A 23,910-nucleotide genomic window follows, 5' to 3' on the forward strand; every position below is an offset into this window, starting at 1 on the left:
TCTGGGATGACTTTAAGCCTGACTCTGAGCACTCTTCCACTCTGTAGAGCCAAGACTGGTCCCTGACATGTCTTCCTCCTCCCCTCCCTCCTCCTCCTCTTCCTTCTTCTTCCTGGTTCCCATGGTTTAGAGGTTCTAGATCCACCAACTACAGGTGGATCTTTGCTGTCTGTGTGACTCTGGCTGCCAGCCAGCAGCTTCTCCTTATATGGTCTGTATTCCCATTCTGAGAATCTGAGGTTTCCCAGATATTGGTCATGGCCTGGTCGTGGCTCTCATGGCTCTGTTACAGCCTTCTGTGGCTCTGGTCATGACCTATCATGTCTCTCTGGTCATAACTCTTATGGCTCCAGTCATAGTTTCCCGTGGCTCTGGTCATGGCTCCTATGGCTCTAGTCATGGTCTCTTGTGGCTCCTATGACTGTGGTCATGGGTTCCTGTGGCTCTGGCTGTGGCATACCATGACTCTGGGTTATAGTTTCCCATGGCTCTTGTCTTGACTCCTGTGGCTGTTTATCATGCCTGTGGCTCTGGTCATGGCTTCAGTGGCTGTGGTTGTGACATCCTGTGGCTCCTATAGCTTGGCTGTGGCTTTAGTAGCACTCTGGTTGTAGCTTTTGTGCCTCTGGCCATGGATCTCATGTCTCTGGTTAGGGTTCTGGTCATGGCTTCTATGGCTCTGGCTGTGACTACCATTGTTATGGTTGTGACCTCCCTTGGCTCTGTGAGCTCTTAACAGCTCAGGGCATCCTTGGAAATCTTCTGTGTGGTTTCAGTTCGTGTCCTTCCTGCCCGATGGGACCCAGGAGTGTGTGCAATGACACTTAGGAGAAGAGCCCAAGTCCACTGGGTATAAAGATGAAATGTCCTCTCCCCCCCACCCCCCGCCATCTGCTTAGGGTTCCTACAGAATTTCCAGGGAAGCTATTGCAATGATGACATATCAGCCATGTTTCTTTGAATGGCCTAAGTTTCACATCCTGATCCCAGTCAGAACTGGTGCTCAGATGTTCTCCTCAAGACACATCAGTGGCTGTGGAGACAGGCTGATGAGCAAAGTGCTTGCTGTTCAACCTGAGCCTGGATCCCCATCACACTCATAAAATGTGGGGTATGACGGTGTGTGTTTTTAATCTGAGTGCTGGGAGGCAGAGATGGGATCCCTGGACAGGTTCAGTAGACCATGTGTTGCAAAAAGCCATGGCTCTCCTTCCTGGCCTGTCTCCGAGGCATGTGGTAACTGACACTTGGCTCCCATGTGACACACAGAGTGGGTAAGTCACCAAGTGATGTAGCACGAATCTTCAAAGATCTTAGTAATAAGAACAAACCCGGAGCCAGGTATTGGGGTGAATGCTGAAAGATTAGAGGGACAGAACAGGCGACAGCCACCTCACCTTGCCAGCTTCTCAGCCGATCCTGTTTCCTCAGACTGGAAGCCTCTGAGTCCTCATCCGGAATGGATCTCAGCTGAACTGCTGCTAAAAGCCTGAAAGCTTAACCAGCTCTAGTTCCTGGTCTTCATGCCTTATATACCTTTCCGCTTTCCTCCATCACTTCCTGGGATTAAAGGGGTGTGTCACCATGCCTGGCTGTTTCCAGTGTGACTTTGAACTCACAGAGATCTGGATGGATCTTTGCCTCCAGAATGCTAGGATTAAAGGCGTGAGTGCTACCATTTTCTGGCCTCCTATCTAGTGGCTGTTCTGTCCTGTGACCCCAGACAAGTTTATTAGGGTGCACAATATATCAGGGGATACAATATCACCACAAAGTGACCTTGGCCCAAAGAATTGTTAGCAGTGGTGCCCTTCCCCTGGTCCCCAGATGAGCTTCTGCCTGTCTGCTGCTATGGGAGGATCCTCTTCTTTTCTTTCCAATCTGTACAAGAGTCATACTGAACCAGACGGCAGTAGACGTGGTGTGCTCACACTGAACAGAGGGCAGTAGACGTGGTGTGGTCACACTGAACAGAGGGCAGTAGACGTGGTGTGCTCACACTGAACAGAGGGCAGTAGACGTGGTGTGGCCGTACTGAACCAAACGGCAGTAGACGTGGTATGCTCACACTGAACAGAGGGCAGTAGACGTGGTGTGGTCACACTGAACAGGGGGCAGTAGACGTGGTGTGGTCACACTGAACAGAGGGCAGTAGACATGGTGTGGTCACACTGAACAGAGGACAGTAGACGTGGTGTGGTCACACTGAACAGAGGGCAGTAGACGTGGTGTGGTCGGTCACACTGAACAAAGGGCAGTAGACGTGGTGTGGCCGTACTGAACCAAACGGCAGTAGACTTGGTGTGGTCACACTGAACAGAGGACAGTAGATGTGGTGTGGCCATACTGAACAGAGGACAGTAGACGTGGTGTGGTCACACTGACCAGAGGGCAGTAGACGTGGTGTGGTCACACTGACCAGAGGGCAGTAGACGTGGTGTGGTCACACTGAACAGAGGGCAGTAGACGTGGTGTGCTCACACTGAACAGAGGGCAGTAGACGTGGTGTGCTCACACTGAACAGAGGACAGTAGACGTGGTGTGGTCACACTGACCAGAGGGCAGTAGACGTGGTGTGGTCACACTGACCAGAGGGCAGTAGACATGGTGTGGTCGGTCACACTGAACAGAGGGCAGTAGACGTGGTGTGGCCATACTGAACAGAGGACAGTAGACGTGGTGTGGCCATACTGAACAGAGGACAGTAGACGTGGTGTGGTCACACTGACCAGAGGGCAGTAGACGTGGTGTGGCCATGCCGCACTGCTTCCAGGTTCTCCAAGCTGCCTCTTGGCTGTCTCTCTTCTCTCACAGTTGAGGGCCTCGTGTGGGGTCTGTGGACGCATCTCAAATAGCCCCTGGCCATGTAATCTCGGGAGGTAGAGACTTCAGAAGAACAGTCTAATTTCCATATGCTACCATTTATTTAAATTTGAGTAATAGATATCTATCACATGAATTTTAAAATAGAGTATCTATAACTTTAAAATTAGGTAAGTAATTCATACTTGAAACAAAAACCCAAGTAGTATAAATATTTCCAAACTAAAATGTTTCCCTTATTCCCTGTCCCATCTTCCAAATGAGTACGATCAGCTCTGAGGCTGGAAGTTCATCTCCTTTTCAAAGGGAAGGGTGTGGGCACAGATTTATGAGGAGGGATGTGGTGGGGCGGGCAGCATAGAAATTTATCTCTCTCTCTCCTCAGCAATAAAAACCAACTGGGACTGCATTAAAGTGACTTGAGACTGAGAGCAGAAGAAGAAGACACCAGGGTGGGCCAGGACAGGGGTGCTTTAGGCCAGTGGTTCTCAACCTGTGGGTCATGACCTCCATAGGGGTCACACATCAATATCCTGCATATCAGCTGCTTACATTACAATTCACAACAGTAGCAAAACTACAGTTAGGAAGTAGCAATGAAAATAATTTTATGGGTGGGGGTCATCACAACATGAGAAACTGTATTAAAGGGTTGTAGTATCAGGAGATTAAGAACCACTGCTTTAGGGGGTTGGAAAGGACAAGACATGAAGTCAGTAACAGACTAGTGGGGTTATATCAGACATGAAGACTCTGCCCAGCAAAGGAAGCAGTCAGCAGGGTGAAGGAACGGCCCATAGGATGGAGAAAATATCTGTAAACTATACATTCGCCAAGAGTTAAGATCCAGATTATATAAGGAACTTCAGAAAGGTCACGAGCGAAAAACACAAATGAAACCAAAATAAACAGAGATAGTGGGATTCATAACTGAGCTGTGGACCTAGGGGGCTTTCCCAGAGAAAGCATGCAGGTGGCCAGGGGACATGGAAGGATGCCCAGAAGTCATCAGGAAAAGGTAACTCAAACACAGGAGAAGTCATGAACTCCAGAAAAAAAGACTGTTACCAAAAAGTTGAAAGACAGCATGCACTGGTGGGATGGGGAGGAGAGGAGACCGAGTGTGCTTGGCTGGGCGTGTATGTTGGTGTAGTTGCCAAAGAAGACAGTGAAGGTGCTTCTCCAAAACTCAAAGAGCAGCTAGTGTATGGTCCAGCAGCCCCATCACTGCGTATTTCTCCAAAGCAAGTCAAGTCCATACTTGTGTTTAGTGTAGGCTCACTCGCGATACCCAAGACATGGAAACAAACTGAGTCGGCAAACTTACGCATGGATAGGGAAAATGGGGCACAGACAGACAGTGGGTTACTATTCAGTCATGAAAAAGAATGAAATCTTGTCAGTTGAGATAACAGCTAGAACCAGAGAGTTTTCTGTTAAGTGAAGCCAGCCAGGTGTAGAAAGGCTTGTGCTACACGGCCCTCATATGTGGGAGGATATGAAAGGTCGGTCTCATGGAAGCTGGGGGGAAGGTGGTTTTCTGAGCCTGGGAAGTCTGGGAGGAGTGGAGGGTTGGGGGGGGGGGCAACTGATTAGTGGAGAAAGAAGTTCCAGCTTGTGTTAGTGCAGAGGGTGAGCTGTGTACTGCAGAATGCATGGAAGATCTTGAATGTTTATTATGAAGAAATTATAACTGTCTGAGAAGATAGATATATCTGACCTGATTTAAATGTTACACATCATACTCGCGTGTCCAACATCACATGGTACCCTGTAAATACATTAAGATTTCTGTGTTTCAGGCATTAGTTTAAAAGCCTCTAACCATGTTTCTCTGTTCTCTTGTAGAGTCAGATCACACTGATGGACATCCCTGTGTTCAAAGCCATCCAGCCGGAGGTTTGTACCATCTTTATGCACACCCACTAGTCTAGAGCTCGGGAGGGATGGCCTTCTGAAGCCTTCCAGAGACACGTGTGTCCATTTTGAGTCAGAAGTTTAGGTTCTGCTGAGAAAGCCACCATCTGGCCCAGTCTGGCAGGCAGACTGGCTGGTGACCCTGTCTCTACTGTGTGGCAGTCTCCTTGTCCTCCTTGTCCCAGGCTGTCCTGGCTGAGCACTCGCTGGAGAAGGGCACGTGAGGGCTGTTGGGTATGGAGCTTTCTCTGTGCTGCCCCACATCCCAGTGGTTGCCTTGCTTCTGCTTTGAGACTAGTTGCCACAGCAGACCCTCACGTGTTTATATTAAAAGCATATGTGCATTTTTAGGAGTGACAAAGGGGGAAGAGTCAATGTGGATTCTCAGAAATGAAAATTTCTGGTGACATTCTCTAGTTGGTAAGGGGGTTGTAATTATTTTACCCGGAGTTCCCTGTCTTTGCTAGCAAGTAACACAAATCCGTTTCAGAAATGTCTGAGAACCTTTCCCCAGGGTCCCCACGGAGGGAGGACTGCAGGTGTGGCCGTCCCTGCCATAGCTTCCACTTCCTCCTTCCTTCCTCTCCTCTCTGTCTGGGGGGTCCGCTTTGACCCCCCAAGGGCCCACATTTACAGCTTCCTAGACTGACGACGCAGCTCTCCCTGCAGCCCAGTTTAGTCATGTGACCAGTGCTCAGTCTCCTGTGGCCCAGGGGCTGTGGTCAAGATGAGCAGACACTGCTGATACGCCTTGGGGTTAGGTGCAGACAGGGAGACAGTTGAGAAGGGCCACTGCAGCCATGTGTGGATAGAGTACACCTAGCTTTACAGTTACTGCATGTCTCAATGGAGACAAACCGCAAGCCCAGCCATCCCACAACACAGGAAAAGTCCATACTGTTGGTGGCTGTGAAGTAACGGAGGCTTGTGTTAGTGTGTGCTTTATGCACTGCCTTTGGGGGCTTACTGTGCATGCTGGGGTTTTTTTTTTTTTTGTTTGTTTTTAGTTTTTCAAGACAAGGTTTCTCTGTAACAGCTCTGGCTGTCCTAGAACCTGTTCTGTAGACCAGGCTGGCCTTGAACTCACAGAGATCCATCTGTCTCGGCCTCCCAAGTGCTAGGATTAAAGGCATGTGCCACCACTACCTGACCCATGCACAGTGTTTTTAAATGGTGATGGCATCTTTTTCTGTTTCATCACTTATGTGGAACAGTTGCTTGGTCCCAGTTAATAGCTCTCTGCCTCTGGGAGCCTTGCTGGCTGGAGCTGATGATGGTTGCCTTCAATCTCCCATGAGGCTCTCTCTAGATCTCTCTGTCTTGCTTTCAGTCTTTCATTTTTTTTTTTTTTGAGAGGTGGTCTTCTGGTCTTAACATATCTCAGGCTACCCTTGAACTTTCTGTGTAGCCGAAGATTACCTTGAACTCCTAATCACCCTGCTTCTGCTTCCTACATGCTGGGATTTCAGGTGTGTGCTACCATGCCTGGCAGCTGAGGCTAGCTTTGATCTGGAACCCTTTTATGGTTCTTTGTTTTTCAACCTGAATGTCAAGGGTAGTGACCTAGTCTGTCAGGTGGCCCTCAGTGTCCAGGTGTGACTGTGGGAGGCAAATAAGGGTAGCAGGATGTCTACCACTCCAGAGACTCAACAGGGGCCAGACAAGACCATTCTCCAGGGCACTGCAGCATGGAGGGAGCCTTTCCAGCTGACATCTTAAGGTTGTTCCCAGATGTTAAAGTGCATTCGTTTTCCTTTACAATTTTATTTTGGAGCTGTAAGTCTCAGAATCATCAGAGCAGCTGCCAAAGCATGGGGCTCCCAGACTACCACCCCTAGGCCTGAATCTGCATCTCTGAGTCGGGCCCGAAACCCAGTTGGTACTATTCCACACAAGTCGACTAGGTGACTGACAGAGAGTGAAGAGCCACAGCCAACTGCTTTGAATGATCTGAACAACCCCAGGCTTGAACTTGTAGGGCCGATGACAAGTTACCTGAAATGGAGCCCAGTTCTCATTGTCAAAACAGTGGTTAGAAGGAGCCAGGAGCTGCCCTGGCCCCTTTGCTGCTGTTGTTACTGTTCACGGACTGGAACTGGGGTTTTTCCTTTTGGGGATGCCTGCCATGTTGTGGTAGGACCACCCCAGAGTGGGAAGGGCATGAATAAGGCGGTTGTATGATGTAGGTCAGACTTCCCAGGAAGCAGAGGCCAGTGTGAGAGATGCATGGGCACTGAGTAAGCTGAGCTCCCAGCGGGTCAGCAGCCCCGTGGACAGTGCCTTATGGGCCTGGCTGTGCGTAGAGTGAAATGAGTAAGCAAAGTGTCTGGGCTTCTTTGCTGGAGAGTGACTGATGTGCTCAGACTCAAAAAACAATGGCTGTGGGCTGTTCAAGGTTTGCTCCTATCTCGTTACTGACTAAAATTACTCTGACTTCAGCCCCACATAGATAATACAAATAACTGTGGCCATGGGCCATGTAGCCAGGACTTGACTCACGCCCATCTGAGTGCCTACTCCTGCAGAGCACATGGCTTCCACTTTTGCTGGTGTGGTTGTAGATTTGGTATCGGCGCACGTGTCTAGGAAATGGTTCTTGATCTTCCCCAGTGCTGGCTGGGTTTGAGATGGTGACTGGACTTCTTGGGTTTTCCTGGGAGAGGGGCATGAGCTGTTTCTCCTTTTTGGCCATTTTGCCAGTGGGCCCAGATCTCTGCTTCCTCCACCCCCTCCTCCCAACACTGGTGAGATATTATCATGCTGTCTGCTGACACTATACTTATTGATATGGGAAACATGACTTAATAAAAGATTGCTCAGCAGGGCCGTGATTCCTGACATTAGAGGTCTTCAGGGCTCTCATCTAGCTGCAGCTCTGGAGAAATTCAGACACTTTTGGAGGGCATCCGTTGGTGCTTCTGGGAGAATATCCAGGTAGTGGGATCTGCATGCACACAGGTGTGTCATGGAGACTTTGACAAAAGTGAGGAGGCAGGAGAGACATGAGCCCCATAACGGACCCGGCCATGTGGGTCCTTGAATTTCTGATGCTCTTAGGAGGAAGGCAGTCCCCTGTGGTGGGTGGTGCTCAGGGCCCTGTCTACTTAGACCCTTGCTCTGTGTCTCTGCCCTTCACATCTGATGTTCAGTGGCCCATTGCCTGTGTGCAGACTTGTAGATGGATGGGTGCTAATGTGGCCTGCTATTGGGTGCTGTGGGGTGAATGTGGGCTCTGGGACAGGACAGGCACCTTGGGTGGGGTTTGCATTGGCTTCTCTCAGCTGCCTTCTGATATACTTGCTGTTGCTTGCTTCCTTTTGTGCACTAAAGAAAGAGATTACTGTAAGGTACCCCAAGGTTACCATGTCAGTTCTCTGTTGCTGTGTGACAAGCTACCAGATGGACTGGGATCCAGGAATGGCCTGGATGGATGGTCGTCTTCAGGGGCTTACAGGAGGCTGCAGTCAGCTGAGGGTGTGGCTAGGTCTGGAGACCTGCTTCCACTGTGACATCTGGTAAGTTAGTCCTGGCTGTTGTCATGTAGAACCTTCCATAAGACTACTCTCAGGTCCTCCTGGTGTGACAGTGTCCTTGTGGTATGGTGAATTTCCCTAGAAGTGACCTAGAGAAGCGAGGTAAAGCCATAACGACTAAGGCCTGACCTTGGAGTCCTGGCCTGCCCTTCCCACAATATTTTGCTAGTTTCACAGATCAGCCCTATTTAGTGGGACAAGGGTTGAGCACGGCGAGGTCGGAATCACACGGACAGTTTGGTGCCGTCTCTCACAGGTAGTCAGCGTGGTTCTGAGACTTTAGTCATCGGGACTTTGCTAAGGACCTCACTTCTTTGAGTTTGTGTTTCCTCATTCATAGCATAGGGATGGTGAACACCATCCAGGGAAGCCATTTAAACGCGGGAAAGGTATGAAGAACACATGCACAGAGGCTGGGGCTCCAGAAGACGTAACTGTCAAAGCTCTAGGATCTGTGGTACATGCTGGACATTGTGATTAGTGTTCAGCGACAACTGTACGATGTCATCTAGCTCTCAGCTTACCCTGGGCGAGTCTGTGCACAGATGGTGGTGTAAACGCAGGAGCCACTTGTCCCAGTGGAACAGTGATGGGAGCTGTGTTGGCACCCTCGTGGCTGGCATCACTCTTTGGTGATGATAGAGACAGTGAGATGGTGGTGATGACGCTGGTGATGGTTTGTGTGTGTGCTTTGTTCGTGGTAAGCGGTCACTTGTAATGAACTTGTGTTCATACGGTCCGTGTCTTTCAGTTTTGCTCACGTTCCTTTGCTGCATAGCTGCCCTGTCCAGGTCTGATAGGAGCTGCCAACATGGACCCTGAAACCTGTCAGCGTTGGCTCTGCTGGCTTGGAGGGCTTCGTGCTTTGCTTTTTGGTTCAACAAGGTGCTTAGAGTTGCGTCAGCTTTGGTGTCGAGGCCTGGGTCAAGGCCATGTGTCTTTTGTTGGGACGGATTGTAGATGCCAGTCTATGTGGAAGATGGCAGTGCCTGCCTTTGCTTCTAGCCTGTTTGGTGGGTGGAGCTTGGATGGAACTATTTTGTAGGAGAAAAGCTTCAGCTTTATAGTTAGCGTAGCTGTAGTTCTCTCTGTAGCTCTGCCAGGCCTCAGTGTGGGTGGTGGACATTTCTTTACCTCATTGACTTGGGCTTGGCCCTGTGACTGGGTTCTGCTCAGCTCATGGCCCTATCAGAGCTAAGCTGCTGCTTAATAATCCCATGCAGCATGCTCATCTGTCAGAGCTGGGATGGTGTGGCTGCTCTCTTCCCAGCTAAGACTGAACTGTTATTTCCTCTCCTTGTGTTTCAGTTTCCTTGTGCATGATATGGGATCTCTCTTCTCTTCTCTTCTCTTCTCTTCTCTTCTCTTCTCTTCTCTTCTCTTCTCTTCTCTTCTCTTCTCTTCTCTCCTCTCCTCTCCTCTCCTCTCCTCTCCTCTCCTCTCCTCTCCTCTCCTCTCCCTCTCCTCTCCTCTCCTCTCCCTCTCCCTCTCCCCCTCCCCCTCCCCCTCCCCCTCCCCCTCCCCCTCCCTCTCTCCTCTCCCTCTCCCTCTCCCTCTCTCCTCTCTCTCTCCCTCTCCCCCCGCCCCTCTCTCTTTAAAACTTGCAGGAGGTACACAGGAACTTGGTCAGTGCCAGTAGCTTGTGATAACTGTTTGCTGCTGCTCAGTCTGAGCTGGCTCTATGTATTGTGGATGGAAAGTCTTCACTGCAAGATTATTCAGCAAAGCCTATGTGGGGGTCAGCACCCTGGAGGATGCAGCACTTGATAGCAGAGCGGCTGTGCATCTGTCCCTGAGCCCTTGGTGTCTAGATGCCAGCAGCCCCCGAGGGCCCTTGAACATGGAGTGGGGACTCAGGGCCCTTGGAGAGGAGAAGGATTGTGTCTCGTTGGTGAGGTAGGGATGCAAGGAGAGTTTGTATTAGCTCTCACTGCTGTGACCATCCGACAGAGCAGCTCAAAGCCCGGTGCAGCCAGGGCAGGGCAGTATGGAATGTGAGACAGCTGGTCTCATGGCTTCCACAGTCAGGAAAAGAGAATGATAAACAGTCATGCTCACCTCACTTTCTCCTTGTCATTTAGTCCTTGATCCCAGCCGATGGGATAGTGCTGTCCACGTTTAAGGAACATCTTTTTTTTTTTTTTTTAAAGATTTATTTATTTATTATGTATACAGCATGTATGACTGCAGGCCAAAAGAGGGCACCAGATCTCATTACAGATGGTTGTGAGTCACCATGTGGTTGCTGGGAATTGAACTCAGAACCTCTGGAAGAGCAGTCAGTGCTCTTAACCTCTGAGCCATCTTTCCAGCCCCCAGGAACATCTTTAGTTAACAACCCTAGAAATGCTTCAGAGACTTTCCCAGCAGGTTTGTTGTCTAGGTGACTCTGGATCCTGTCCCCTTGATGGTATTAACCATCAGGATCTGAAAATGGAGTTCCAGGTGGAATAAAAAGACAGACGGTATGTTTGGCAGTATTCAGTGCTCTGGTGCCTGGTGTTCTGGGGCTTTCTGCCCATCATCCTCTGCTCCCCCAGGGCATCATTGCCAGGATGCTGGCCAGGGCCAAGAGCTTCCTAGAAGTCTGTGTTATTCTGTCACCAGCAGCAGTGTCCAGCAAGCTGGGCATGGCTAAACAAGCCACGGCAGGAACCAGATTTGGCAAGAAGCAAAGCTTCTCTGGGTGCCTGTGTCCTCACCTCCTCACGTGATGCCCTTCCCTATAGTCAGATCCCCCAGTCACCAGACCCACCTCTACTCACTCATACGTCAGTCCACTGTGCCAAGACCAGAGAGACAAGGGTGACAGGAACTTTGCTCTAGTCCAGCATGAGGCAGGCTTGCAAACAAAAGCAGAAAAGAAATAACCAGGCCACAGGGCCCTGGACGGTTGGGGAAAGGAGGCAGTGAGTGTGTGTATGGGGTGGGTAAAGGAGGGAGTGAGAGAGCCAGCAGCCCAGACCGCTGCAGAAACAGAATGTCGCAGCTCTTAAGAGTGTCTGAGGGCTGTACAAGTTAGTTATCAGTGTGTGTGCTCAAGTCTCTCCTGCAAGATCAGACTCAAGGGACAGGGACTTATGGTGAGGTCCACAGCCAAGGAGGTGGCAAGAGAAGAGCCTCAAGGATCAGGTCTAGAGACCCAGTGATATAGCACACAAGGCCCCTGGGCATCTTCAAGGAGCAGGAGCTCGTGAAAGGGGCTGGACTGGGCGGATACTCTGGGCTGGGCATGCGAGGGCAGGGAGGCTAAGGTGGACTCAGCTCAAGAGTTTGAGCTCAGCACTGAGGGGTTTTAAAAGGGGAAAGCTGGTTTTGAAGACAGCCACTCTGAGATATACCCCTCTGGAGTTAGGGGGATTTTGCAGGGTTTAGATATGTAGGGTGGTAGGGTAGCAATGAGAATGGGAAGTCTGGTGTGGGGCTGGTTTCGAGGCTGCTGTGAAGGCTAAGCAGAGAAGCAGCAGGCTGTGGCCATGGAGAGGAGATGTAAGCTGTGGCCTACTGGGGCCTGGAAGGTGACAGGACAAAGACCCTTGGGTAGGATGTCCTAGCACAGCTCAGGGGATTTGGCCGCGTTTTGCCTGTGGAGAACAAAATTAAAGGGTCAAAGGTGCAGGCAGTGTGGAAACTCAGGAGAATGAGAAGGTGACGCACAGATTTGGGCGGAAGTGAGGGTGGGGTAGGAAGGGTTTTGGAGCACAGTTTGGGGATTGGAGGAGCTCTGGTGACTGCATGTGGGTGATGGCTGGTCCATGGGGTGGGCTGAGGTGGAGATGAGGATGCCCGGTGAGACAAAGGCCTGAGATGGAGGGCATGAGGACAAGAAGGGGAGGGTGGAGCCGAACCAGGAGGCGAGAGCAGACAGCACTGGAGAGCAACATGACCAGGAGCACGTGTGGGCCTGGCCTGTGAGCCTAGGAGGGTGATGGCCAGAGTGTCATGGCCACCTTCCCTGGACTCTAGGCAGTGACCGTCTTCCTGCCTCCCTGTCTGTGGCCTAGGAGAGGACCAGCTCTGGCTAAGTGAAGAGGTGAGGCATTGAGAACCAAATGTTTGAGACAAAGGGGGCATTGTCTAAAGAAGAGGTGGCCTCTATGACTTGATTTTAACTCCCCCTCCTGTGGAGCTGGGGACCTGACTGCCACCTGGGGGACACTTGCTGATATGCCTCAGACTGATCTCAGGAGCCCAGCTCAGTGCAGACCCACAGTTCCCCAGCAGGGGCATGCTGGGGCTCAGGGAGACTGCTGTGAGGGTCAGGACCTGACCCTCTGGCCGGTTGTCTGGCTGTGTTGCCTGCTCTGAAGACATGGACATTCCAGAAAGCCGAGATCAGTGTTGGACGTGGGACAAACCCTGTGTGTCCTCTCTTCTCTTTGGCCCTGGGAGGGGGGAGAGCTGCCAGCAGGCAGTCGCCTGTGGCGAAGAGCTAGGTTTCGCTGACATCATTGAAAGCCCTCTCAGGTCATGTGCTGGGCAGTGTGCACAGACCATTTCCCTCTGCTTTATCCAGCTCAGCCACAGCCACTTCTCCCGTTGATGGCAGAGCCCAGTCGTTTCTCATCAGCCCTGGCTCCCATTCTCCCTCTGGAGCTGGAGACATCTTTCTCTGGCCATCTTCCTGACCTGCTTAGAGCCCTGCCTCCTCCCCACTGCTCAGGAGGTAGGCCATCCTCCTTCAGCATCTTGGGGGCTCTGTAATGGCCCGCCCACCACACCAGTCCCCCTCATGTTCCCTCCCATCTCATTTCCTACAGGCTGCCCCCTTCGCCTGGAGTGTCCAGATGCCTCAGCAGATGGGGTGCACTTAGAGCTCCAGGGTGCTCTGGCTTCCCTTAACCCACTCCTTGTGGACACCTTTGCCTCCTAGTGTGCATCTGGCCAGTCTGCTGCTCCAGATAGTCACCTGAGGACACAGGGATGGTGCCAGGGCTCTTCAGTGCCAGGCTGTTTGCTGTTTGCTGACACATTTAGGTGAGACAGTGGTAATAAGTCCCCCTTCCCACTTGCTGCCCATGAAGTACCGCCTCCCTTTGTTCAAACAGTGGAATTAAATAGCAGGATGGCACCCTTGGCCTCTAGGTGAGGCCAAGACATGGAGAAGATGGCTCCCAGCACAGGGCTTGTCAGAGCCAGTGCCAATAAGCACCAGCGGCCTCTCTCATCCGCTCTTGCTCTGAGTTCACATTTGCCGTTTGCTCTTTGGTCTCTAGTGATGCTCTGTCCATGTGTCTGTCTGACTCTGTCACACTGGAAACATAGTTGAAAAGAGTTCTCCTCAGCCCAATGCATGGTATCTACAGGAGTCAGGTCTGGCTGTAGACCTGGCCAGCAGCACGTCAGAATGAATGCAGATGTAATGCACTTTGCAACTTTGAGACTCATTTTTTTCTCCTTTCTTGAGCATGGATATGACATGAGTGCTGGTTAGAAACCAAATTTCCTTTTAAGTGAATTAATAACACAAACCAGACCTTTGCCGAGCAGCTGTTCTATCCAAAGGGCTGGGCTCCTGTGGGTGATTGTGTCTGCAGGGGAGGGACGCTTTGTTTGGACTCTGGCTTCGGGAGCAACTGCATGCTATCAGGCATTTTAATGGCAGAGGGGGGTGGTAAGCCCTGCTGCTTGAGGATCTGGCTCCGCTGCTCTCTAGCTGTGAGGCCAAGAAACAGTGCCTTTCCCTCTTGGTACCTTCATCTCCTCATCTGTAAGGTAGCAGTAAGGGGCCTTCAGGATGGCTCAGTGAGGAAAGGCACTTGCTGCATGAGCCTGGAGAGCCAAGTTTGATGCCCAGAACCCACATAAAGGTGGAAGAAGAGAACCAAGTCTACAGAGGTGTGCTCTGACCTTCATGAGTACGCTATGGTCCATGCCCCGCCCCCCATCTCACACACACACACACACACACACACACACACACACACACACACACACACATAGAGATAGTAGTGAAATATGTCCCATAGTGTGATCAGTACAGGCGATTGTGTAGGCAGAGGACCCGCAAATCATTTCTTCATTTTTGAGAGGAGATGGGGTATAATGAGAAAATCCATAGACAGGGTTGATAGGCCAGTCTCCGGAGGGCCCAGCTCTGGCACTGCACATCCCCCATGGGCAGGATCTTCCTCATGGCAGCTGCATCCTCCTCTCTAAGCACAGTGTCTGGCATGGCACATACTTGATACTGGTCAGCACTCACTGTCTGGAGGAGAAGCAGATCACAAAGCATGTCTGTCATTGTGACCAAAACGTAAGCACCCAGAGGAGAAGGGCCCTGGTCTCAAGCCGCTTGGCCCTCCGAGTGCATTTTTCTGCCTGCGGAATGGGGTTGCTGACATGATGACTCTGAAGGACTGGACCTGAAGACGAATGAGGTCTTTCTCAGTTTCATTGAGGCACAGTGACAAATAACAAACTGGGCACAGCAATGCCATCAACTTGAGTTTTGATCAAAGTATATGCCCAGGAAATCATCCCCTTGTCAAAGAAATATACACCGTCCAAAAAAATGGCCTCATGCTCACTGTAATGCCCTTCCTCTCCCATTCATCGACTTTACTCTTAAAGTTGGGTGGTGTACATCCTTAAAACTTTGCCATTTCAAACTTTTGGCTATTCTAGTCATTTGCATTTCTATGCGGATTTTAGAAATTTTTATTTATGTTTTGCACCAAAATCTGTCTAGGATTTTGACCATGGTTGCATTGAGTCCATAGATGGATCTGGAAAGAATCAACATCTTAATAATGTTGAGTCATCTGGACCATGGACATTTTGTGTTCTAGTTTCATCTCTTTTCCTGGAACAAATACCATGACTAAAAGGAACACAGGGGAGGGAAGGGTTTTATTCAGCTCACAGGTCACTGTCTATCCTTGAAGGAAGCCAGGGCAGGAACTTGAAACAGACCATAGATGAACACTGTTTGTGGTTTGTTCACAGACTCATGCTTAGCTAGCTTTTTATATAGCTCAGGATGACCTGCCTAGGGATGGTGCTGCCCACAGTGGACTGGACTGTTGATTACATCAGTTAGTAATCATGGCACCTCCCTACAGGAGGCCCTCAGAGCACTCTGATTACCAAAGTAAGGTGTGGAAGGTGTAAACACACAGAGACACACAGTCTCCTAGTTATCTTTCATTGTCAGATTTGCGGTCTGGAACCATCTGATGGGAAAGCCCCCACTGAGGAATGGCCTGGATCAGACTGATTCTTTAAAAATGTTAAGTCAACCTTGTGTTTCTTTGAAAGTCCTGCTTGATCACGGTATAGAAGAATTCTTTTGGTAGATTGTTAGATTTATTTCATTAACTTTTTGTTTGTTTGTTGATTTAGAAAATTTGTATCTTCATGATAACATATATTGGTATAGATATATTTGTAGTGTTCTTGTTCAGTTTTGGTGACAGTGTTATATTTAAATTTTATTTTAATTATTGGTATGTGTGTATGCACACGTGCTATGGCGTGCATGTGGAGGTCAAAGGACAACTTTAGGGAATCAGTTCTCTCCTCCTGTGGGTCCCAGAACTTGAGCTCAGGTCATGGGGTCTGTACAGCAAGCACTTGAACCCGCTGAGGCGCCTCGCCCTGTCAATGTTAATGCTGACCCCTTTCCTAGTGGAAGCTGGACGGAGGAGTTGAGAGATCCTTGTGACTTCTTGCTGAAATACTTCACAGGTTTCACTCCAGAACACTTGGCATGAACTTTCTTTATGCGAATTTTACTAACTTTTTCTTTTAAATGGAGTTTATTTTTTAGAAACCAGGGCTGGAGAGGTGGCTCAGCTGTTAAGAGCCCTGGCTGCTCTTCCAGAGACCTGGATTCAGTTCCCAGCACCCACACGGCAGCTCACAACCATCTGTAGCCACTGTTCTAGGAGATCTAACGCCATCTTCTGTCCTCTGAGGGTACTGCATGCATGTGGTGAATGGATGTACATTCAGACACAAAATCTCAAAGTCTTTTTTTTTTTTAAGTTTCCAGTTCACAGCAAAATTGAGATTAAGGTGCATAGAGTCCCTACGTGGCATCCCACCCCAACTGTTGTATATATGAGTTAGAATCAGTGAACCAGTACTGACATCTCATCTTTACCCAGTCTGAGCAGCGTGTGACAACACATGCACACACGACTCACAGAGAACATGTTCGGTGCCCTCAAGCCCTCCACGCGGGCTCCGCGCAGCCACCCTGCCCTCCCTTACTCCTGCACTCACTGGTCTTTCTACAGCCTTCAGAGTTTTGCTCTTCAAGGATGTCTTTAACCAAAGCCCCACAGTGTCTCCTGGTTGCTTCTTTGACTCAGTGATGTCGGTGCTCATTCCCTTCCCAGTGTTCTTAGTCTGTTGTGTGGGTGTGCCACAGTCTGTGCTTTGCCAGGGGACATCTTGGGTACTGCCCAGTCTGGGCAGTTGTAAATAAAGTTTTTGTAACTATGCATCTGCAGGTGTTTGTGTGCACATGAGTTTTTAACTCCCGTGGACAAGTGCCACGGAAGGTGATTGCTGCATTGTTTCAGAAAGGCTGGTTTTTTTTTTTTTTTTTTTTCTTTAAAGACAGGGTTTCTCAGTGTAACAGCCCTAGCTGTCCTGGAAGTCACTCTGTAGACCAGGCTGGCCTCAAACTTACAGAGATCCGCCTGCCTCTGCCTCCCAAGTGCTGGGATTAAAGGTGTGCGCCACCACCACCCAGCCAGAAAGGGTTTTAAAAGAAATAAAAAATATATTTTTTAAAGATTTATTTATTTTTATTTTATGCATGTGAGCTTGCATGCATGTATGCCCGCATCAGGGGCCAGAAGAGGGCATCGGATCCCTTGGAACTGGGGTTACAAGTGTTGCTGGCTGCTGTGTGGGTGCTGGGAATAGAACTTTGGTCCTCTGCGAGAGCAGCCAGCGCCCCTGACTGAGCCATCTCTCCAGCCCTGTCTGGAAATACCATCTGCAGAGGAATTGCTCCTCGGGTGCCCGTTGTTAGTGAGCCTCACTCCGCCTCTTCTCAGCGGTGGCTGTGCGTGTTCCCACTCCTCTCGGCAGCAGGCCAGCTGTCTGCATCTGTGCCAGCACTCCATCTTGTCAGAGGAGGAAGCACAAAAGGAATGTCTCTCACCTTTCAGTCCCAGCACCCCAGTGCTGGCTCTTTCCATCGTCCCTGGTGATCTGCACAGCTCTCTGCTGCTGTTGTAGTTAACTGACCCAGTTTCACAGTCACTGGGATAGTTGCTTTGGCAGAGAATCAGAAGTTTTGTTCTTTCTTATTTCAAAAAAAGATTTAAAAAGATTTTTTTATTTATTATGTGTAAATAGTGCTCTACCTGCATGTACGCCTGCAGGCCAAAAGAGGGCACCAGATCTCACTATAGATGGTTGTGAACCACCATGTGGGTGCTGGGAATTGAACTCAGGACGTCTGGAAGAGCAGCCAGTGCTCTTAACCTCTAAGCCATCTCTCCAGCCCTTGTTCTTTATTTTCAAAATGCTTTTCTGAGTAAATGTAACTCTTTTTTTTTCTCAAGTGATACCAAGGTATGATTCTAGTCCTGAAGGGCTCAGGATGGCACAGGATGCTTCCATGTACTTGTGTGATGACATCTTTCCTTATCTCTTCCTGTCACCGTAGCTAGAGTCTCTCCCCTTCGAAAGGGAGTTATGCAGACAGATCTGTCCTTATGTGTGTGTTCACACTGTTCAGAGGTTCAGGAGCTCACGTTAGGTCTGTCCTTATGTGTGTGTTCACACTGGTCAGAGGTTCAGGAGCTCACGTTAGGTCTGTCCTTATGTTTGTGTTCACACTGGTCAGAGGTTCAGGAGCTCATGTTAGCGCTGGCTTTGCACCCATCCCCAGGTGTTTAGTGATGGGAGTTTTGTTTTCCTGAACACTTGGTACCTGCACAGACAGGGCCACCTACCTTTCACAGACTCCTAAGGGAAACAGGACTTATTTTGTGACTGGAGAACTCTTCTTGGGAAGGCTGGTGCTGTAGTCTGCTTTCTGTTGCTGTGACAAACGTCACGACCAAAGTAATGTAGGGAAGAAACAGTTATTTCCGCTTGTGCTTCCAGGTCACAGTCTGTTACTGAGGGAGGTCAGGGCAGAAACTCAAGCAGGAGCTCCAAGCAGAACCCTGGAGGACACTGCTTGCTGGCTCACGCTCAGCTAGTTTTCTTAGAAAGCAGGACCATCTGTCCAAGGAATTGTACCATGCACAGTGTGCTGGACCCTACCACATCAGTGAACAGTTAAGACGGTCCTTCACAGACATGTCCACAGCCAACTTGATGTAGGCAATTCATCATTCAAGGCTTCCCTTTGAGATGACTTGAAGCTCTGCCAAGTTGAAAATTAAAACTAACTTGGGGGGCTGGAGAGCTGGCTCAGTGGTTAAGGGCACTGGCTGCTTTTGCAGAGGATTTGGTGGCTCACAGCCGTCTATAGCTGGATCCAAGTGATCCAAGTATCTCTTGGCCAGCCTCTTCTGGCCTCCGTGGACACCAGGCACACGTGCAGGTAAAACATTCATATGTATAAAATAAAAATAAACAAGTCTTAAAAATAACTAGGATAGCTGGGAATTTCTTGTCTTTTTTTTAATAAGTTTTAAAATGTTATATTTAATTAACATACAAAGTAACAAGTTTCCATATGGGACTTTCATACACATCTCACTTTGACCAGCCTTCCTCTTCCCTGCCCCACCCCACCATGCCCTTTGGCTCCATTGTTTAAGGCTGGGGATTTTCTAAAACTGGCTTTCCCAACACAAAAGCCTTGCTTTGGGAACCCCTTCAAAACTGCTTATTGTACTGCGATGCAAAAGGAGCCACTTGGACAGGTGGGGCTGGGTGGGCTTTGGAGTGTGACTGGGATGTAACTGAGCTAAGTGGTTCTGAGTAGATGGAGGCGCTCCACGCAGTTCCTGCATCAGCTTAGGCCCTCTGTGGAGTAACTTGTGTTCCTTTGGTTTTCTGAGGCAGGTCATGAAGAAGTGGGCTGTGAACTGCTAACGGCAGTCTCGGCAGCCGGCTCCTGCGGCCTGTGTTGCCTGCAGACTGTGAGTGTCCAAGAAGAGTCCTTACGCTGCAGACTCTTGGGGAAATTCCTCAAAATGGCGAACAGTTTCTTTGCCAAACTCTGTTTCACTGCGTGTCAAGGCTCTATACTGAGGAGCTATTGCTTGGCTGGGAGTAATCTGGCTCTGCAGCTTTGATGAGGCAAGGGGTCCATCTCCTGCTGTGGCATGCTGGCACACACCGAGAGAGGCTGCTGTGGTACTGAAAGCCTGCTCTGAGAGCCATGGTTTCATGGGAACTGAGCCCGAGTCCCTCTGCCTTCTCGGAAGGTTTGCTTAATGAAATGGAGCAGAACAGAAGCTGCTCCAGCTACCCAGGCTCTCGCTTCCCTGGCCCTGGAAGACAAGACTGGACCTAATTCATTGGTGTGGCTCACCCACCAGCTATTTTGGTCATATTAATGAGGGAAGCCTTTCAATCCACCATCATAGATGTTGCTGGGAGACGGATCCTCGTGGCCGTGTTGTCTTTTAGAAAAGGAGGCTGGGGGTGGGGTGCAGGTGTTGCAGACTTTGTGCTCATGGGAGGAGGGGCAGAGCTGTTGTAGAACGCTCAAGGGCTGTTGCCATACAGTGTGAAATGAGGAACATGGACTCAGACCTTCCCTGGGAACCAGCCATCAGTGAGGATGATCCTGATGTTCCCTTCCTTGGGTGTGTGTGTGTGAGGGTGCTGCTGTTTGGGGTGGTGCTTTCATGTGCCACTACCTGCCCTTGGGGTCCCATTTGCAACCATTCATGGAGACCTAACAAGAAATCAGGGTAGTTGGTTGTTTTTTAACTCTTTACTCTTTAGGCTTTTTTGGGGGGATGCAACCTAGCTCCCAGATAAATCACATGGAGTCTTATTATTTCTTATGAATGCCCGGCTTTAGCTTGGCTTATTTCTAGCCAGCTTTTCTCAACTTAAAATATCCCATCTAAAATAGCCCATCTTTTGCCTCTGGGCTTTTATCTTTCTCCTATATACCTTTCTTTACTTCTTACTCCATGCCTGGCTGTGTGGCTGTGAGGCTGGGTGGCTGTGTGGCTGGGTGGCTGGCCCCCATGTTCTCCTCCTCTTTCTCTTGCTCCTCTATCTTCCCTCTTCCCATATTTCTCGTATTTCTACTCTCTGCGTGCCAGCCCCGCCTATCCTTTCTCCTGCCTTGCCATTGGCCATTCAGCTCTTTATTAGACCAATCAGGTGTTTTAGACAGGCAGAGTAACACAGCTTCACGGAGTTAAACAAATGCAGCATAAAAGAATGCAGCACATCTTTGCATCATTAAACAAATATTCCACAGCCTAAACAAATGTAACACATCTCTAACTCATATTCTACAACGTGACTGAATGTCAAGGGGGAAGTGTCAAGGAGTATCAAATGTGTTGGCTGCCCAAAAGTTTTGTTTTTTTTTCCCACAATTCCAACTTTATTACAATTGTTTGTTTGTTTGTTTATGTGGGGGGGGCGTTGTGTGTGCCAAAGCATGTGTGAAGAGGTCAGAAGACAACTTGTGAGAGCTGGTTCTCTCCTTCCACCAGCCATTGTGTCTTGGGGACTGATCAGTCTAAGTACCCTTAACCTGCTGAACCATCTTGCTGGCTCCCGACTTCACAGCCAACAATAATGGCCATTGTAATTGTTTGGGCAGTACTAACTTCACACAAATCCATCCACTGAACATTTCCAACATTCTCAGGAGGTAGGAAATCTTATTATCTTCTTTTTTTGAATGAGGAGATTGAAGTTTAGAGAGGTTATGGTCCTAGGACTGGCCAAGGTGACTGGTTCTAGGCTCCACATGACAGATGGCAATATACTCTGCATTGTAGGTTGTACATAATTTTATTGTCATAATTTGAATTTTGTTTGATTCTTTTCAGGAAGTTGATAATGATTTTTTGTATATGGAAGAGAGAGGGAGGGAGGGAAGTTAGGCATAATGATTATGATGGGAGAAAAGATATTTGATTTAAACTGCACATGCAGTGTATGCATAGGGGTCCTCTGAGGGGCTGGTTTGCAGCTGTAGTCTGAGAATTGAGACCTTAGTGGCACCCAATAAGCAAAACCCCTCGGAGGTCAGCCTGGAGAGAAGTGCCAGTGGCATCAGCTGGGATGTGGTAAGATGATCATCTTGGGTTAAATTCTTCCCCAAATCCTCAAGAGAAGAATGTCGTCCCCCCCCACCCCCCAGCATCTTCTCTCTAGGGAAACTGTGGTGTGTCGGTTTGCAACATGGATTATGGTGCCTGGACAGGTTGGGAAAACTTCTCAATCTTCATTAGTGTCTCTGTCCAATGGTGTTGATCAGAGAGCTGGGAGGATGTGCCAGTAATACCTTCAGTTTGTGGCTAGTTACTGTTCAAGTTCCTTTTCCTTTTTTCTCCTTTTCCTGAGTGTCTGTCATCATCACCCAGATGTCTAAAATATACACCCAGGACTTGAATCTCAGGCCTGAGTTTAGGATGACCAGAGCTCACTCTCTAGATGCCATCAATCCCCCGGACTCACTTCTGTCATAGAAACCGATTCTGCTCAGTGTTACGCAGTGATATGGGCACCTGTAGGCTCCCCGTAGGAGGTTTACAAGTGTTAGGGACTCTACCCATAGGCCCATAGACCTCACTAAGGTTTCCTAAAAACCTTCTCAATCTTTGGGTGTTTTGTCCTGTGCTCTGCTGCATAGTCAGCCCCATCCCGCATCTTTGTGTTTCTCTGAAGGGACACAATTAACTCTTAGAGAAGACAACTCTTAGAAAAGGAAGCATTTAATTGGGGGCTGGCTTACAGTTTCAGAGGCTCAGTCTCTGATCATCATGGAGGGGGCACGGCGGCAGGCCTGGCAGCATGGTGCTGGAGGAGGAGCTGAGATCTACAGCCCAGTCTGAAGGCAGAGACAGAAGGACAGACTGGCCTGGTTTGGGCGTTGGAAACCTCAAAGCCCACCCCCAGTAACGTAACTCCTCCAACAAGGTCACAGGTCCTGATCTGTGTAATCCTCTCAGACAGTCCCACTCCCCGGTGACCAAGCATTCAAATATGCGAGCCTGTGGGGGCCGTCCCCATGCACACCAGCACACCTGCTTTCCCAGGGCCGTCCCCATGCATACCAGCACACCCTGCTTTCCCAGGGCCGTCCCCATGCACACCAGCACACCCTGCTTTCCCAGATCTGTTGCCTTCATGCCTGTGCTGCCTGCCCTAGGGACATCTGATGTCCCTCTTCATGGCAGCAGTTCAGGTTCCCTCATGGGCCTTGCCTCCATTGTGTCCTCCGACCCTTGAGAGCACTGGGAACAAGACCACCGTTCATGATGGTTATGGATGTCAATAACTCCGTTGGGTTATTGGAACAGGGTCCAATTCTGCTATTTTTACTATAATGACCACAGATGTCTTCCTCCGATCTGCCAGCTGGCCAGTGAGCCTTCCTGAAGGAGCCGGGAGCATAGCTTTCCATCTGACTTACAAACTAGCACCCTGGGCCTTAGGAGCCTGCTGCTCTGCAGTCATGAACAGTTTGCATAACTTCCTTGAGTTCCTGTGCTTCAGGGCTCAGGCCGACTTTTCCCTTCTTTAAAGCTCCCACCACTACTTCAAAGCCTGGAAACATTTCCTCATGTGCTTCTGGGATGGGAACCTGCCTAAAATACTCCCTTTCTCCTCACATCCATGGACGATTAATTAGCCCACAGCCCTGACTTGGTGGATGTTTTACTGCAGCGGAGCCAAGCTGTGCACCAGGAATATCAAGACTCTAGTCTGTCAGAGCTGGGAGGAAACCATGTCTCCAGGCTATGTGCTTCCCAACTTTGGACACTTCCGGGGAGGTCCCTGGGGCCTTGTTTTCCCATAAGGGAGCTTTCCAAGGCCTTCCTCCTTTACCCTTTTTCCATTTGGGTGGCTTGGCTGAAGGGTTTAAGCATAAAACAGTGGGAGACCAGGGGGACAGAATGAGTTTGGTTTCAAGTAACCAAAACTTGGGTCTTCTGAGCCCAAGGAGGCATCTATCTGACCAGATCTCATGGAAGCTGGAGGTGGACAGAGGCCAGACTTGGGACTGACACTATCTTCCATCTCCTCCTTCTCTGTCCTCTTTCCTGCCTCCGTTGGCCTCCTCCGGCCCTCTGGGTGATGTCCTGATGGCTGGTTCCTTCTCTTCCCTCTGCCCAGGTTTCATATTCTTCCACCCAGAGCTGGTGATCACCCAGTGCTCTCTGGCATGTGGCATTCAGAGTGACTGTCTGCTTCCCACTCTGTGATGGGATCCAGGTGAGGAGCAGGTTCCAGAGAAGAGCTAGCACTGGAAGCCAGTGTCCTCCAGGGTCCCCTGAGCTGAATTGGCCATCTACCTTTTGGTAACCCAGGCTCTGAGACCTTGTCTTCTTCAGTCAGTACCTTTCAGATTCCTTCCAGGGGCTGGGAAGGTGGCCCAGGGCTGCTGTGGGAACCTGTGGAGGAGCTCACTGCTGATGGAGGCCCCTGCAGATTGGTGGCCTCCCAGTCATCACAGTTACTAACAGAGCTCTGGTTTTATGGGGCTTAGTCAGCCGTGGGGACACTTGGT

At 49.7% G+C, this 23,910-nt stretch overlaps 1 protein-coding gene across 23 annotated transcripts in view; it reads left to right on the plus strand.

Moving 5' to 3' along the window:
• The window catches only part of Ralgps1 (Ral GEF with PH domain and SH3 binding motif 1), a 247,962-nt gene that overhangs the window by 41,137 nt on the left and 182,915 nt on the right, over positions 1–23,910 (plus strand). For all 23 annotated transcript variants that reach the window (XR_013050398.1, XM_006988712.4, XM_016007158.3 and 20 more), the window contains one exon: positions 4,672–4,722. Coding sequence is in view for 22 of the 23 variants with exons in the window: in XM_006988712.4 (XP_006988774.1) it covers positions 4,672–4,722 (51 nt within the window). In the remaining variant the exon portion in view is untranslated. The remainder of the gene's footprint in view (positions 1–4,671; positions 4,723–23,910) is intronic.

This window comes from Peromyscus maniculatus, chromosome 4, assembly GCF_049852395.1.
Source record: "Peromyscus maniculatus bairdii isolate BWxNUB_F1_BW_parent chromosome 4, HU_Pman_BW_mat_3.1, whole genome shotgun sequence".
Classification (NCBI taxonomy): domain Eukaryota; kingdom Metazoa; phylum Chordata; class Mammalia; order Rodentia; family Cricetidae; genus Peromyscus; species Peromyscus maniculatus.